We start from the raw sequence: 18635 nt of genomic DNA, 5'->3' as shown, positions 1-18635 counted from the left end.
ATGATGACAGGAGGTACAAACCATATTGCGTCTCACTGCAACTGCCACCCCCGTGCACCTGTCTCAAAAAGACCACACAAACCAAATGCACGCAATACACTACTTTTGAGTTCATTATTGAATTTTGCGCAGCACTAAAATATATATACTGCTCAAAAAAATAAAGGAACACTTTTTAATCAGTGTATAGCATCAAGTCAATGAAACGTCTGGGATATTGATCTGGTTAGTGAACTAGCAGAGGGGGTTGTTAATCAGTTTAAGCTGCTTTGGTGTTAATGAAATTAACAACAGGTGCACTAGAATGGCAACAATGAGACAACCCCCAAAACAGGAATGGTTTAACAGGTGGAGGCCACTGACATTTTCCCCTCCTCATCTTTACTGACTGTTTTTTCACTAGTTTTGCATTTGGCTACGGTCAGTGTTACTACTGGTAGCATGAGGCGATACCTGAACCCTACAGAGGTTGCACAGGTAGTCCAGTTTCTCTAGGATGGCACATCAATACGTGCCATTGCCAGAAGGTTTGCTGTGTCTCCCAGCACAGTCTCAAGACATGGAGGAGATTGCAGGAGACAGGCAGTTACTCTAGGAGAGCTGGACAGGGCCGTAGAAGGTCCTTAACCCATCAGCAGGACCGGTATCTGCTCCTTTGGGCAAGAAGAAACGGGATGAGTACTGCCAGAACACTACAAAATGACCTCCAGCAGGCCACTGGTGTGAACGTCTCTGACCAAACAATCAAACAGACTTCATGAGGATGGCCTGAGGGCCTGACATCCTCTAGTGGGCACTGTGCTCACTGCCCAGCACCATGGAGCTTGATTGGCATTTGCCATAGAATACCAGAATTGGCAGGTCCACCACTGGCACCCTGTGCTTTTCACAGATGAGAGCACGTTCACCCTGAGCACATGTGACAGACTTGAAAGGGTCTGGAGAAGCCATGGAGAACATTATGCTGCCTGTAACATCGTTCAGCATGACCGGTTTGGTGGTGGGTCAGTGATGGTCTGGGGAGGCATATCCATGGAGGGACGCACAGACTTCTACAGGCTAGACAATGGCACCTTGACTGCCATTAAGTATCGGAATGAAATGCTTGGACCCATTGTCAGACCCTGTGCTGGTGAAGTGGGTCCTGGGTTTCTCCTGGTGCACAACAGTGTCCCTGCCTCATGTGGTGAGAGTATGCAGGCAGTTCCTGGAGGATGAAGGAATTGATACCATTGCTTGGCCCCCATGCTTGCCTGACCTAAATCAATAGAACACCTCTAGGACATTGAGGCGTCAGATGGACCAAAACAGACTGTGAAGGAGCTCAGTGATGCCCTGGTCCAGATATGGGAGGAGATCCCCCAGGACACCATCCGTCTTCTCATTAGGAGCATGCCCTGATGTTGTCAGGCATGCATACAAGCATGTGGGGGGCCATACAAATTACTGAGTACGATTTTGAGTTGCTGCAATGAAATTTCGGCAAAATGGACTAGCCTGCTGCATGATTTTGTCACTTTGATTTTCGGGGTGTCTTTGAATTCAGCCCTCTGCAGGTTGATAATTTTCATTTCCATCAAATGATTTGGCATCCTTTCAGTACTAACACATTACCCAGACCATATCAGTATAGATATCCAGCATGGTTTTTTTTTCCCCATTGAAATCTGATGTGTTGTCAAAGTGTTCCTTTAATTTTTTTTAGCAGTGTTTATATATTATACATACACACACACTATGGTCTGAACACACAGAATGACAGAAGAGGAAGACAATTTACAAAAAAAAACTTCAGTCACAGGGATGCATTAAGCAGGCATATTGTCGTTGGTATAAAGAAGTTTCAGTGGCATTTCTTGACACACTTCTGCTAAAAAAGTTGTTGGCTGAAAATATTCAGTATCAGTGTGTCAGAGAGAGGATGTGCAGCATTGTTCGTAATGGAACTCAGGTTTGTTTTAATTCTCTCCTTTGCTACTACCTCCAGAGGGTCCAGTGTTAGTTCCATAACTGACCCTGCCCTTTCAATTAGCATATTGATTCGGTGGGCCCTCTTGAAGTGATGTTATCAGCCCAGCACAGCGTAGAAAATTCTACTGGCCATCACGGTTGTAGATGTGAAGGATGTCATTACTCATATTAAAGGAATGCATTCTCCTAAGAATAAAGAGTCTGCTCTGCCCTTATATAGTTCTTCTATGTTCTGAGACCAGTCCAACCTGTCATGATGTGGACCCCCAAGTGCTTGCAGGAGCGCACTACCTCTACGTCTACTCCATGTGACTAGAACATACAGACTGTTTGGTGCATCAAAAGTCAATAACCAGTTCCTTGGTTTTGCTAATGTTAAGTTGCAGACAATTCCCTTTGCACCAAGAAATAAAGTTCTCTACCTGACTCCTAATGTCTATTGCATCCCGGTTATCAATACACCCCATAAGTGCAGAATCATCTGAGAACTTCTGCAAGTGACATGACCTAGTGTTATATTTATAGCCTGAGGTACACAGTGCAACACCAAAAGGAGACTGACTGTTTCTTCTGGTGCTCCAGTTTTGCTCATATCGGTATCAGAGACATAGACCTCACTGTCACAAACTGCGGTCTGCGCGTCAGTCTATTATCCAGGGCACCATAGGTTCATCCACCTATGTATCTCTGAGTTTACCTCTTAACAGGGATGGCTGGATGGTATTGAAGGCATAAGAGAAAAAACATAATCCTCTCAGTGCTGCCAGCTCTGTCCAGGTGAGAATTAACCTTGTGGAGCAGATGAATAATTGCATCCTCCACTCCAATCTTTGTCCAATAGGCAAACTGTCATGGGTCCTACGAAAAAACCAGTAATCACGGGCCACCTTAGATTCCTTCACACCTTTCCTCATTGGTTTCTTTTGTTTTGCAAATGTGTCAATCAGCACAAGCAGCCTGCTATCCCAATCCCTCAAAACCGAGCTGAAATTAGTCGCAAAATTCTCAGAGCTCAAGTGTGTTTATCTGGGTGTGAGGTTCCTGGAGTTGTATAGGGTAAATAATATATCTTTATTTGCAATACATACATTTCATTCCACTGCTATGCCTATTATACGCAGCTCTATGTCAGACTGGATTCAACCTCCCTTACACCTCCATTAACTCTTACCTCTTGCTTGGATGAGATTGAGGCTTGGATGTCCAAGAACTTCCTCAATCTGAACAGCACTAAAACTGAAGCTCTTTTAATTGGCAACCCCCATCAACTTCATTCCTCCGTAAATTGTATTTCCTTTTCTGATTGTATCATTGCCCTCTCCCCTTCAGTTACAAATTTGGGTGTCAAGTTAAACTCTCATCTGTCATTTGATACACATGTCCATCACCTTTGTAAAATTGCATTCCTTCATCTCCAAAATATAGCCAAACTCCATCCCTGCCTCTCCCTCTGTGATGCTGAAAAGCTGGTTCATGCCTTTTTCTCCTCCAGGCTGGACTATTGTAATGCACTCATCATCGGGATACACAACAAGAGCCTTCAAAAGCTCCAACAAATTCAAAATAGTGCTGCAAGGATCCTGATGAGGGTGCGGAAATAGGAACACATTTCACCAATCCTTCGGTCACTTCATTGGCTCCCTATTCACCTCCGTATTGAATACAAACTTTGTCTGCTTACTCACCAGTGTATCCATGGAAATGCTCCACAATATCTTAAGGAACTCCTTATGTTACAATCCACTACAAGAAACCTCCGTTTTGCAAATACCTCCCTCCTTCGCCCCCCTATGACCAAACTTCGTACAATGGGTGACCAAGCCTTTGCAGTGGCTGCTCCACGGCCCTGGAATGCCCTATCAGAGAGCCTGAGAACACAGCAGATTGTGGGCTGTTTTAAAAAACAGCTAAAGACTTTTCTTTTTAGAAAAGCATATAACAAGAATGCTACTAATTATTGTTGTTTTATCTCTGTTTTTAACTTGTTTTTCCTTTGTTTAAACTTTTTATGTAGCACGTTGAGATTTACTACAAATGTAAAGTGCCATATAAATAAAATGCATTATTATTATTATTATACATTTCATGTGTGTTCTGTGTCTACAAAGTTCTGTGAAAGTGTAGGATGACAGGAAATGCGAGGCAAGAAATGCTGAACACATACCTAAAACAGAAACTTTTTCCATGTTATACTAATAATGACGTAAAGTGTATAATGTGTGAAGACTTTAGTTAAATATTATAAATAAATAAACACGTGCACTTTTATTCAAGAGTATAACCGAAGAAAAAAAATAATCATTCAATTTACATGTTGCTGTCAGAGTTAAAAACCCAAGCTCAAATGTCAATTGACAGGAAGTTGATATGTATTCTTGGTTGGTACAGGGTATAAGAGGGTATAAGAACAAAAGCATTGGAGAGAAAAAAGGCAGATAAGAGATTATGAAAGCAGTGGAATTCGAAAGGCTCAAACAAACAATGGCGCGATACACATGCAGAGAAAGGTACAGACTATGAAAGCAGTAAAATTCAAAAGTATTGTAGCGTTCTAGCCAGGTTGAAGCCTTTTTTGTTTTAAGTGACTGTTAGGTCCGATTGAGGGATGGCGGAGTACAGCACGGAAGACCGATAGCGGGATATTGATTGATGCGTTAAGGGGGGGGGGGGGCGAGACCCGGGGGGGGGGGGGTTGGAGAAGGTGCTACAAAGTTGTGCTTGGGGTTATGAAGTCGGCGATTGTTCAAGTAAAACTTTTGTGACACTTTATTAAGTCAGTCGCTACAGTATCAAAAAAAAGATAGTAAAGATTGCATTAACGCAAACAAAAGGTAATTAATCATCAGAACCAGGTGTAATTGAAAAAATAGCAGGAGAAGTCGAGGTCAGAAATAAAGGCAATGAGTGGAAAACAAAGTCTTTTCGCCTTCACATCATTCAGTGCACAAAACATGGATTTACACAATAATGGACCATACGCTATGAGAATCTGTGGTCCCGCAACAGTTAAAGCAACGACAAGTTTAATTTCAAAGAATACACAATTCGGTCAGGTGTATATTTATGATCACGGAGAAGAGATGTAAATTTTAACAGGCGACAAGAAAGGTATATATTCTGCGAATAAAATTAGACACCAAAGGAGATTGTGATATGCCATTCATATTAAAATGTTTACAGTTTACCGTGAGAATAACTTTTGCTATGACAATTAACAAATCACAGGGACAAACATTAGAAAAAGTCAGATTATTTATTAGAGAAACAGAAACAATATTCACACACGGGCAATTATATGTTGCGGTGTCTCCAAAAACGGAATCAAAATTCAATGCAATCTTGAAGAAAAGGTAATTCCAAATATTGTTTTTAATGACGCTTTAAAGTAAAAGTGCAAATAAAAAGCTTTTAAAATTGTATATCTGATTAACCAAACACAGGGGTTGGTGAGTGAAGCGAGCAGGGGGCGGAGCCCCCTAGTATGTATATGTATGTATGTATGTGTGTGTGTATATATATATATATATATATATATATATATATATATAATATATATATATACAGTCATGGCTGAAATTATTGGCACCCCTGGAATTTTCCTTGAAAATGCACCATTTCTCCCAGAAAATTGATGCAATTACAAATGTTTTGGTATACACGTTTATTTCCTTTATGTGCATTGGAACAACACAAAAAACAGAGAAAAAAAGCCAAATCTGACATAATTTCACACAAAACTCAAAAACCAGGCTGGACAAAATTATTGGCACCCACTACTTAATATTTGGTTGCACGCCCTTTGGAAAAAATAACTGAAATCAAGCGCTTCCTATAACCATCAACAAGCTTGTTACACCTCTCAAGTGGAATTTCCGACCACACTTCTTTTGCAAACTGCTCAAGGTTTCTCAGATTTGAAGGGCACCTTCTCCCAACAGCAATTTTGAGATCTCTCCATAAGTGTTCAATCAGATTTAGATCCGGACTCATTGCTGGCCACTTCAGAACTCTCCAGCGCTTTGTCTTCAACCATTTCTGAGTGCTTTCAGACGTATGTTTGGGGTCATTGTCCTGCTGGAACACCCATGACCACTGACGCAGACCTAGCTTTCTGACACTGGGCCCTACATTGCGCCCCAATATCTTTTGGTAGTCTTCAGATTTCATGAATCCTTGCACACAGTCAAGGCATCCAGTGCCAGAGGCAGCAAAACATCCCCAAAACATCTTAGAACCTCCACCATGTTTGACTGTAGGTACTGTGTTCTTTTCTTCGTGGGCCTCATTCTGTTTTCTATAACCAGTAGAATGATGAGCTTTACCAAAAAGCTCTACCTTGGTCTCATCTGTCCACAAGACATTCGTCCAGAAGGATTTTGGCTTCCTCAAGTACATTTTGGCAAACTCCAGTCTGGCTTTTTTATGTTTCTGTGTCAGCAGTGGGGTCCTCCTGGCTCTCCTGCCATAGCGTTTCATTTCGTTCAGATGTCGACAGATAGTTCGAGCTGACACTGTTGCACCCTGAGTCTTCAGAACAACTTGAATATGTTTTGAAGTTGATTGGGGTTGTTTATCCACCATTTGGACTATCCTTCGTTGCAGTCTTTTATCAATGTTTCTCTTCCGTCCATGTCCAGGAAGATTAGCTACAGTGCCATGTGTTGTGAACTTCTTGATTATGTTGCGCACAGTGGACAAAGGAACATGAAGATCTCTGGAGATGGACTTGTAGCCTGTTGATATTTTTCCACAAATTTTGTTCTCAAGTCCTCAGACAATTATCTGCTCTTCTTTCTGTTCTCCATGCTTAGTGTGGCACACTCAGACACACAACAGAAAGGTTGAGTCAACTTTTCTGCATTTTAACTGGCTTCAGGTGTGATTGCTATATTGCCAGCACCTGTTTCTTGCCACAGGTGAGTTCAAACGAGCATCATATACTTGAAATAAAACGATTTACCCACAATTTTGAAAGGGTGCCAATAATTTTGTCCGGCCCATTTGTGACTGTGTGACATGATGTCAGATTTGCCTTTTTTTCTCTGTTTTTTTGTGTTGTTCCAAAGCACATAAAGGCAATAAACATGTATATACAAAAACATTTGTAATTGCAATAATTTTCTGGGAGAAATGGTGCATTTTCTGGGAAAATTCCAGGGGTGCCGATAAGTTTGGCCATGACTGTATATATATATATATATATATATATATATGGGGCGGCACGGTGGCGCAGTGGGTAGCGCTGCTGCCTCGCAGTTGGGAGATCTGGGGACCTGGGTTCACTTCCCGGGTCCTCCCTGCGTGGAGTTTGCATGTTCTCCCCGTGTCTGCGTGGGTTTCCTCCGGGCGCTCCGGTTTCCTCCCACAGTCCAAAGACATGCAGGTTAGGTGGATTGGTGATTCTAAATTGGCCCTAGTGTGTGCTTGGTGTGTGGGTGAGTTTGTGTGTGTCCTGAGGTGGGTTGGCACCCTGCCCGGGATTGGTTCCCTGCCTTGTGCCCTGTGTTGGCTGGGATTGGCTCCAGCAGACCCCCGTGACCCTGTGTTCGGATTCAGCGGGTTGGAAAATGGATGGATGGATGGATATATATATATATATATACATATTATTAGTAACTACCAAATAATACAAACAGTGCACAAGATGTGTTTCGCCCTACTTGGGACTCGTCGGAAGTATGCATAGCTGCAAAGTCCCATTTTCAGCAGCAATTCCTTCAGTGTCCTAATTGTAAAGTCCCTTAGCTTATCCTTTAATTAGTCATTTATTGATGCTAATTGGTTATTGGAAAAACCTGTCTAACTGCAACTGAGCCATAGGTGGCCGCCTAGGGCGCTGTCATCTGAGGGGCACCTTTTATGAAAGTTAAAGGGTTCATTCACTGTACACTGAGGGGGACCACCATTCCTGAAGTGAACTTTAAGGAACACAAGGGAACAGAAAAACAGGTTTCAGTGTTGCTGATGCAATTACAAAGAATAATCTAATAAGCAATTACCATGTAAACATGAATATGTACATATGTCCATCCCTTTCCCTTTTCATAGTTTAGGATGCATTAACTTAGCTGTGCTAGTATTTAAAATGACACAGTCGCTACTGTTGGATGTGAGGAAACTACTTCTGCATTTCTCCTTCCCTCCCTGGCGACCTGACTTGAGCTTTATGGCTAAACACATTTTACATGAGCTTAGTCAAACCTTCTTCCATTTCACAATTCACGCCACATATCATTCCATCCAGTTGTTGAAGTAAAACCATACAGGAGGTACTCTGTGTTGTCAAAATCTTGCTCGCAATGTATTATAAGTTTTACATAACATTTAAGTGTGATGGTCTCCCCTGTAGATTGGTGCATGTTTATTTTAGTCTATGATATTGAAGAGTTGGGGGGCTGCATTCTGTCATGCTTGTATGTGATTTTGAGGAGCAGGTTTTGAGGGGTTTGGGATTGGAGTGTGATGATGTTAGTATGTACTTTTCCTTTTTTCACTCCTTCTACCCTATTCTAGTGCTACTGCTGTTCTGCTTTTGGCCTTCATTGGCATTCACTGCAAGCACCATAACTCAGTGCGATCACTTCTTAGAAGTGAGCCAAGAAAAGGCTTCAGTGCATTAGAATAGCTTCCTTGCTACTAATTGTCATTATATTATCGACAAATATCAACAAGTACAAAAACATGTGTTGGCTAATTTTCTTCTATAACATCACCAAATTTCAATCAGTTCCATCAGGACATTTTTGAGATTTTTGGGGTATTTAGTTTTTCTCTTGTAGGTTGGGTTTTCACCTCTAAATAATACTATATATTGAAATGTTTCTTTTTAGATGATACCTACTAACCTTGATGTACTGCACTATCCTGCCAATTTCAGGGTTTTAACTAAGCACGAAATTGTGTTTTTGTTGATGAGTGAGTAAGTAAATAAGTCAGTCAACTTTGCCTTATATATAGCCGAGAGCGTTAATAATGAATGGTCTCCATGGATGGATGGGCATCCAGGCTGGGATAATGGAAGTTTCCTTTCCTGGTTAGAATAATGTTATGATGGAATGGTGAATAGAGACTGTGGGAGGGTGACTGCATTCCTTTGGTGGATCTACCATGTGCACGTCTGCAGGGCTGCTTGGGAGCCACCAGGGGAGCTGAAGAGAGGAGGCTTCCCTGTTTTAAGATTGTTCTACCTGATCTAGAATTGCTTCTTGGGTGCAATACTGTTGGCACCAGAAGCACTCTCTGGTCTGGTATAAAAGAAGACGCCCCACCTCACCCGGATAAGTTGGAGTTAAGGTAAGGGGAAGGAGAAAGCTTATTTGGAAAGGAGTAGAGGATGAAACTAACATTGAATGTGTTAAGAAGCATGTTTTGAACAAATTTTGTCAAATAAAATTCTTTATTTGAGCCTGGGACTGTGCGGTTTTGTCTAGGGTTTGGTAGTCCAAGATGTTTCCCAGTGGTCACAAATTCAATAAAGTGATAGAGTAAGTTAAGAAGTGGAGTCAGTATACCTTTTCATAGTGCCTTTAGTTTTTTAAAGGAAGCTGTATTTTTTGCATACAACTGGAATAATTTTTCAAATCTAGTCTTGTATCTCCACATTGTGACTTTTTTAATTTCTTGTTTCTTCACATTTTCTCTAGGTGTTTCGACAAATCTGGTACACATTCTTATCCTTCCTACACTCACTGCAGCTATGGCATGTTGCTCTGAAAAAAGTGAGCGGCCGTTTTGGCACAGGTGTTCTTTCTTATTTTCTCTTTCTGAAGATGCTGTTTTTTTTCAACATCTTCCTGTTGTTTATAAATATGGCCTTCCTCGTCATCCCTCAGTCCCTGTGTTCACAGGGAAGTGTGAACCAATTTCAGGGTCTGGAGCTGCTCACTGGTGCTGTAAGTTGTCTTTCTTTTTTAAATATGATTAGTAGAATTTCCACATAATTATTTTTGATTTGTGTACCACTACTTAAATACCACTGTGCACCCTTCCCAATCTAACAGAAGTGTGGTGGCATTTCATAGTGGGTTGTGTAGGTGGGTTCAAAATTGGCTGAAACACAGGAAGCATAGGGTTATGGTAAGGGGGACATTTTCAGAACTAGGTATGGTTAAAAGTGGTGTCTCTCAGGTATCAGTGCTGGAGCTGCTGCTCCTTTCAATATGTGTAAATAATCTGGTTGAGTATATAATTAACAAGCTGGTTAAGTTTGCAGATGAGTCCAAACAAGGTTGAAGGGCAAATAATGTAGAATTGGCTACGTTGTTGCATAGTGACATAGACGGGATACAGGCAGGTTTGTTGCAGATAAAATTTAATGTAAATAAATATATGGAATTACACATGGGAAGTAGGAATTTTAGATTTGAATACACAGTTGGTGCTTTAAGTATCTTGTGAGAAGTACTTACGAGTCATAGTGGACTTCTCACTATTTATATCCAGACAGTGTATAGAAGTGATCAAGAAGGCTAAGAAGATGATAGTTTATATATTATGATGCGTGGGATTATAAGTCAAGATAGGTTATGCTTAAGTCATATTATACTAGTGACGCCTTACCTGAAGTATAATGTGGAGTTTTGTCCTCCATATTACAAAAGAGACATGGTAGCAGTAGAGAAAGACCAGAGAGAAGCAACTATGCTGGCTTTGTGTCTAAGAGATACTCAGCCTAGAGCAAATTAGCACTCACCACACTGCAATAGAGTGTCAATTACTCAGACACACTGAGTTGTGCATTAATCAGCCCCAGGTAAACACATTCAATTGTGAAACATCATCTAGCCTGATGCATGGGGTATTATAGGCGGATTTTGCACAAATGTTAGAAAGTTTTTCTTCATGCAGAGACACATGGAATAAATCACCAAGTTGTAAGATAGGGAACTTTGGATCTCAACTTGATGTTATTTTGGACACTCTAGGTGAACAAGATGGATGAGCTTGTTAGGATGAATGGTCTGTTCTTGTCACAGTTGTTTTAGATTGCTTGTTGTTTCATGTCATGCCAGGAGAGTGTCAACTTACCTGATAATGCTGTTGGTTTTTATACTTGAAGAGCAAATAAATGGATTTTCCAGGCTCTTCAAAAATTATTGCATTGTGTGCTTTTTTGTTATATTGTGTATTTTTCTTTGATTTATTACTCACTGGTTTTGCTCTGTATGCTTAAGTTGCCTTTTTCTACATTTTTATAGGGTTCTTTTACCAATACAGTGATGTATTATGGATACTACACTAATTCCACCCTGAATGAAAACACAAAATCTAGTGAGAATAGGTCACTCTGCATCCCTTACAACATGCCTCTAGCCTACTTTTTCACCATAGGCATATCCTACTTCATCACTTGTATCATCCTGATGTATAGGTAAGCAGATATTTTGGGATAGGTTGTCATTTGAAGGACCTGTTGTTTATTGTTAGGTACACTATCTCCATTTCTTTCTTATAATTTTCAATTTATTTCCAGTATGTCCCGATCATTTGAAAAAAGCTACAGAGTTGATAATCCACATGGAGATTTGGCAATGAAAGTCTTCTGCTCATGGGACTTCAAAGTGATTAAGAAAGTCTCTGTGAAGCTTCAGATGGAGAATACCTCAACTCAGCTGAAGGTAACATCTATAGTAACTACAATATTGGTGTAGAATTAGAATTGCAAAAGCAATGGAGATGGTCAAAGTTTTCTGAAGAAATGAAGTTTGATCCCTGACTCATCTAGCTGGAAGCAGACAAGCCCATAGAATCAGAAACAGGATATTTATCCTAAAAAGGACAGAATTAAGTAATGCTGTGCAGCATTCAATTGATTTTGGAGAAACGTGGTTGAGACATTTAATTATGTTCTGCATGACACTAGTTAGCACTTTCCATCCGTGTTTATCTTTAGTTTACCTTTTTCCTTTTTGGCCTTATGATATATACTAATTCAATTAAGTACATTAATAATGTCTTTACTTTCACTGCATTTTCTGACCTGTGGTTTTTGGGATTATTGCTTACCTGTGCCAGTCTTAGCTAGGAATGTAAATTGCTCTGTTAACTGCCCTTTGCTCTTCAGGAACTGCTGTCCGAACTTTCCCGGCCATCATGCTCTAAATCGTTGTGCCAAAAGCTGATGAAAATGGCAGTGCACACATTGGCATGGACAATATCCCTGGGTAGTACTTTTGGATGTGCTTTGGCAGTGCACTACTTCTCAGCTTACATGAGCAAGGTGGGTGGTACTTTATGAGATGTCTGTTGCTACAAAATTTTAACATTTTCCGATTGTGAGAAATTCAGTAATAGGAGCAAATGAAATAAATCATCATCCACCCAAATTAAAATATCAGATAACACAATCTTTAATTTTCATTTTAGTTCTGCAATTTTCTTTTCTTCCAAATAGTAGACTACCCATACTAAATGATCCATTCATCAGAACAAACATGTATCCAGCACATATATCTATATACCAGTATATAATGTTTGGCATCATCAGAAAATAAGAACACTTTTGAAACATTACATAACAACAACAACATTTATAAAGCACATTTTCATATAAAAAGCGTAGCTCAAAGTGCTTTACAAAAAAGTAAATACAAAATATGGTTAGAAAGGAAATGTATTTTAAACAATCACTAAACAAAACAAATCAAAGTAAAACTAGACAAGTACATAACACAATTGTATATAATTTACTGTTAACTTTACACAGTTTTTAGTCTCAAATAAATATAATGCTAAATGTCCAATGCTACAATCAGATGACTAGGAAGGGAGAGTTAAATAAAAGCTCAAGCTAATGGAACACTAGAGAAAATGTTCTCCTGGTGGTTTCAAGACCCAAAGACGACCTAACCAACCCATCCCAGATTTGAATACAGCAAGTGTGATACCTATCCATATCCATTCCAGCATCAAAGGCAGCTGCACCATGCTTTGATCAGGTGGCAGTGATGCAGGACTCCAGAGTATACAACCAGAAAAAAACCAATACTTTTCTCTCTCTTTCTAGTGCAGATCTTCAGACTATGCAATAACATAGTTTTCTGTTACACCTGGGGCAAAACAAGAAATTCCAAGATGGGCCAAGTTAAAGAAATTGACTTTTAGAATTGTTTTAAAAGTTCCACAGTATTAGCCTGGCAAATCCTGTAGGTGGAGGATTCCATAGTTTTTGTGCATATGAGAATGAGGCTGACTCACTAGTTCTTTTGTGCTTGGCTCTTGGAATAACAAGTAAACTACTGTTAGAGCATTTAAGATTATATTTTTAGGAGTGTATGATAATAGATACCCAAATAAAAAAGAATGAGCAAGATTGTTCAGAGCCTTATATACAATTAGATGTTTTTTAATCATTTTTAAAAGACAAAGGCGGCCAGCTTAATGATACTAAATCTCCATCAATGTTAGAGTTTTCACATCGTTTACAAAAGTATCTCCATCCACATTAAAAAAAACCAATACAACGTAGCCTTTTGCTTACTCTGGGGATGCAGTCACTCATCAGATTGAACATGAAGGGGAAGTGTCCTCCACACTAGACATTCATTTTCAACTTGTGTTTACACTGGAGAACAGCAATATGAAAATCAAAAACAGTTTGTTTTGTTTAGACTGAAATGAGGTGGAATTGTTTTGAGAATAACTTCTCATTGCATGATAGGTCACGCTTCATGGAAGAAAGCAATATTCCAGCATTCCCGCCACAGAAGATTTGCTTTCCATGGTGCTTGTTGTGTTACTTACTTATATGTGTTTTGTACAGTTTGAATGCTGCATACATGTGCAAAAGGGAAATTGTTGTAATGAGTAGGAATCGTTTACGGAAGGACCATTTAATAAACACAAACTGCTCAGAGTGCAGTTTAGAGTCTGCATTTTTAAAACTGTATTTTCACCCACATTGTAATGCTAAATAAGCATTTGCAGAAAAATACAGCTCTGGAGAATGTTTTTCAAAAGTCTTCATTTTCATTGCTTAAAAACTTCCATGTAATGTGCAAAAAAGGTGAAAAAGATGGTTAGTGGAAAATTAGCAAGATGTAATGGTGAACCATATTTACTATATCCTCAGTACAGTAAGTAAACTGCTGTGGGTCAAGGAGAAAATCTGTGCCATACTTGATATGCTGAAGAATTAGACCTTCAGGTACCTTCATTATTACAGAGGTTGGTGACACTGCCGTATAATCAGTTAAAGCAGGAGATATTTTACTTTATGGGAACAAGAATGAATGACTTAATGCAAAGACTGAGTAATAATGTCTGTAAACACAGGTGCTAACATATCAGCACAGTGTTTTAATATGGAGAGAGAGACCTTGTCTGAACCAGGAACTTCACAATTTTGTCTTTGAAGGATCAAACCGACTTAATTTTCAGAAGTGCATAGAGGAAGGAGGACTTGGAGTGTTAGAGAAACAAGTCACATGGTCAAAGGTCCTGAGTGGAAGTAGGGGGATGGGTCCTTGTTTAATCTGCAATAGAAACTGTAGTAGATAGGGTCTGTGTTTGTAACAAGTAATTACTTGCCAAAGACATTTTTTTGTAAAAAAGGATTCACTTTTTTTTTTTTTACAAGTCTTGTAAGAGCCATTTGCTAGTTATTTAAGTTATATTAAATGTTTGCCTTTATATTAGAGCATAGTCTATGGGAGGTTCTTACAACCCCCACAAGCTGAATTGAATTGGTACATTATAACTATTTGTCTCATTGACTGTAGATTAGTTTCAGTTAGAGACCTGCCCTGCCGTGTGTAAGGCATGGAGGGCACAAGGTTACCGTGGCTTAACATGTCCTATAGTATGAAAGTTAACATGCTGTATTGAACGTACAGTGCAGTACATTTAGAGTGTACTGAAGGTGAAGTAAAGCATCTTTAAGTATAGAAACAACTGAAGTTTGACAAGAAAAGCTAAGTTTAGAGAAGAGACTTTTTTTATTTTTTTACCTTTTATTCTATGTGTGTAACAACGTTTTTTCTTTATTCTTCTGTGGACTGTTTAGTTTGAATTTTCACTGATTCTTTTAAAACAAACATTTGGACTGAGAGATTTCTTTTGGCACACATTTGACCCATGCTTGAACCTTACTCACCAGCAGCTACAAGTCTATTGAACACAGCGAAATTAATTCATAGTCTTCTTCTTATTGTTATTCTTCTTAATCTTAGCATTGTCCTGTAGGTGCAGGGTCCATTTTTGTACCACAGTAAGCCATTTCACATGATCAAGTGCATGGCTTGGGTGTAGTTGAGCGATCTTCATGTCTGCTCTGATCCTGTCCTGCCATCTGTGCTTTGGCTGTCCACGTGGGCATTGACCATCCATTGAGAAGTGGTAGGCATTGTCAGTGATGGTTCCCAGTGCTGCCCATAGCACATGTCCATGCTACTGAAGTTACCTTTTCTCTACGATTGGCACAACCTGTATTTGCCGCTGAAAAGCATCATTGTGGTAGCGTGTCTAGGAGAGTCATGCTGGTAATCCCACGGAACATGCACATCTCCATAGCGTGAAGAATGTGTTCAGCACTCTTGGTGGCTGGTCAGCATTCAGCAATGGCGCAACTGGGCGGACTACCATCTGGTATACATTCTACTTAAGGCTGGCCATTATGCGGTTATTATTCCCCACATTTTGTTGTCGCTTTGCAGGTATGATCCTAGTTACCTGAAGCTGGTGGTCTTTGTCAGGTCTTCACCGTTGCTCAGGATAGTTCATTTGAGATGATCTCCTGGTATACAGTTTTCTTAATGTTGAGGCGGTCGTTCCATACCTGGACTTGGCACTCCAAAAGGATAAAGAGTAGCGGCAACAGTGATGATTCTTGGTGTACCCCAACCTTCACAGGGGAGCTGTCAGAAATGTGGGCTGCACATTTCACACAACTGCTGGCACTTGTGTAGAGCATTTGGACCCAGTTTTTGAGCTGTTCAGGCACTCCGTGTTCCCATAGCATGTACTAGATAAATTGATGTGGTATCCGGTCAAAGGCCTTCTCGAGGTTGAGAAAGGCTATGTGCAGTGGCTTTCTTTTCTCCCGGTGCTTTTCTTTTAGCATTTCTTAGCATTCTTTCAATCAAGTGGACTGCTTAGTACATTGGTGCAATAAGGACCATCTTACTCTGAATGCCAAAAAGACTGAAGAAATTATTTTTGACTTTAAGAGGCAGAAATCTGTATGTTCACCACTCATCATTCTTGGGAAGGAGGTAGAAATAGTGATTGAATAAGTATAAATACTTAGGAACTCACCTAGATAATAACCTAAATTGGAATATTAACACAAAAATATGTATTCTAAATGCAATCAGTGCTTATTTCTCCTTCATAATTTCAGAGTAGCCTTTGTAAATTCAGACTATTTAAAGTGAACAGGGACCTCATATTTTCCTTTAATCTAGTTTGATCAAGTCTGTTAACAATTTCAGCTTCACTGCCTGTTTTAATGGTCTGACAAATAAAAAAAAAATCTCCTGATTGTTATAAAACATGCAGTTAAATGTAGATAATTTGGTAAGTGTGTGTCAAAGGGCAATGTTGTAGAGACTGAAAATCATCTCTGCACATGACAAGCACCCGTTAGATGCAGAACTTTCCTTCAGTAAATCAGGAAGGATAGTTGCTTTAAAGATTCACACAAATCACTCCAGAAATCCCTTATTTCTTAGTGCCATATGACTTTTTAACAAGGAACATCAAACATAATAGATATTCTAAGATGTAGAGTTGTTTTCATAAAAACATACTGTCAAATTGTTGGAAACAGTTAACAAAGTTCTTTTTTTTTTTAAATGAAGTCATTGTTTCAAAAATTTTGTGCAACTTTTTACCTGTTTGTCTCCATGTGTTATGTTTTTGTCCATTATTTAATACAGCCGAGAAGGTAAATTATATTGTTTTTTTTAAACTTTACTAAATAAAAAACCTTAAACCTAAAAAAAAAAAAAAGAAATAATAAAAGGAGGGACAGATTTGTTAAATGAATGTTCCTGGATTTTGTGACATTTGAACATTCAATCGGTTCTACTCAATTGTTAATCTTTAGTTTGTTTTTAACCAGCTAATGAGGCAAATATAAATTTTACAATAGCAAATGTTCCTAACCTAACAGAATGTATCTGACAAATCAGATTTTAAAAGCATGCCATTACAAAACCTATTAAAGAGTTTATTTATATTAAAAAGCCCTGAGTTATCTTGGAATTCACTAATTCAACAATGCAGATATAATAGTGTTTGAATTTTTATGATTTGTAATGTGTATTGTTCAGTTACCAGAGAGAATATGTCGGGGAATAAATTTGTAACATGCACATGGTAAGATAAATTAGGTAGTCCATGTTGGCATCATGCTTTATACATCCTATGCTGAAATCACCTCGAGTATATTATTTCCCCCAGTTGTTGTTGCAATGGGGGGATCCCCATGTCCATTACACATTAGAATCTAAGAACTGTATTGTATTTTGATATTTATGAATGCCAATACCAGTTTGCTTAAATGATTGTTGGGTAACCTCTTGATGGGTTTACCAGCATTTTAAAGCTGTTGTTAATACTGTGGCAGTGTGGTATACTTTTGCAATTGTGGTGTAATGATTAAAACTTTGAACTTCAAACCCTGAGGTTTTCGAGTTCAAATCCTGCTACTGACACTGTGTGACCATGAGCAGCTCACTTCACCTGTCTGTGTTACAATTGGAAAAACAAAAGAAATAGAACCAGTTGTATCTCAGATATTGTAAGTCACCTTGGATGAAGGTGTCAGCCAAATAAGTAAATGTATTCGTATTTATGTTTTTATATTCTATTACAGAAAAGGCACAATATTGTTCATTTTAATGATGGAGGTACATTAAAAAAAAAAAATTGAATGTGATTTCACTGCATCACACACCATCTTAACTACTGTGTCGATTCAGTGGTACCCAGAAAAACAGTGCTTTGCTTTCCAAACAGCAAATCTTGGATTACTAAGGAGCTAAAAGGTCTCATGAATGAGAAAGGAGAGCATTCAAATTTGGTGACAGAGGCTCTGAAGGATGTACAGTGTGTGCTAAAGAAAAAGCTGAGTGAAGGAAAGGAAGCTTACAAAGCTAAAATAGAAAACAAACTTGCTTAGAATAACATGAATGATGTCTGGAATGGACTGGGTATAATTCCTGGACTTGAGCAATCCAGGACTCAGGTGCTAGAAGAGTTTGTGGACAAAGCTAACATCCTGAAGTGTATTTTAATAGATTTTCTCTCCCAATTCCACCTTCTTCCAATGACCAGTTTCACCAAACCATCCCTACTACATGAACAACTCCTACTGCGTCATCTGAAAAGGCCAGTGACAAGTCTACCTCTGCCCATCAGTGTGGACTGTCCATAACTGAAGACCAATTAAGGAGACAACTGAGGAAGCTATACACGGGAAAAGCTGTGGGACGAGATGGAGTCAGTCCTCCAGTTCTTAAGGCCTTTGCTGATCAACTCAACTTTGTGGTGTCCTCTAAAACCTGTTCAGTCTGTCCATAAGACTTCAGAAAGTGTCACAGCTGTGGAAAACATCCTGCATTGTTCCTGTTCCAAAGAAGGCATGTGCCTCTTCACCTAATGACTACAGACCAGTGGCACTTTCGTTTCACATCATGAAAACTTTTGAGAGACTGGTTTTG

The 18635-nt window shown here is 39.3% G+C and overlaps 1 protein-coding gene across 3 annotated transcripts in view; it reads left to right on the top strand.

The window, feature by feature from the left end:
- tmc6b (transmembrane channel-like 6b) overlaps window positions 1-18635 on the top strand; it is a 132411-nt gene that overhangs the window by 54315 nt on the left and 59461 nt on the right. For all 3 annotated transcript variants that reach the window (XM_028819176.2, XM_051936238.1, XM_028819177.2), the window contains exons 8-11: window positions 9615-9863; window positions 11169-11341; window positions 11444-11588; window positions 12035-12190. In XM_028819176.2, coding sequence (XP_028675009.2) covers window positions 9615-9863; window positions 11169-11341; window positions 11444-11588; window positions 12035-12190 — 723 coding nt within the window. The remainder of the gene's footprint in view (window positions 1-9614; window positions 9864-11168; window positions 11342-11443; window positions 11589-12034; window positions 12191-18635) is intronic.

This window comes from Erpetoichthys calabaricus, chromosome 14 (genome assembly GCF_900747795.2).
Source record: "Erpetoichthys calabaricus chromosome 14, fErpCal1.3, whole genome shotgun sequence".
In the NCBI taxonomy this organism is placed as follows: Eukaryota; Metazoa; Chordata; class Cladistia; order Polypteriformes; family Polypteridae; genus Erpetoichthys; species Erpetoichthys calabaricus.
The sequence above is the reverse complement of the archived record's forward strand: the minus strand, read 5'-3'. Positions and strand labels throughout refer to the sequence as shown.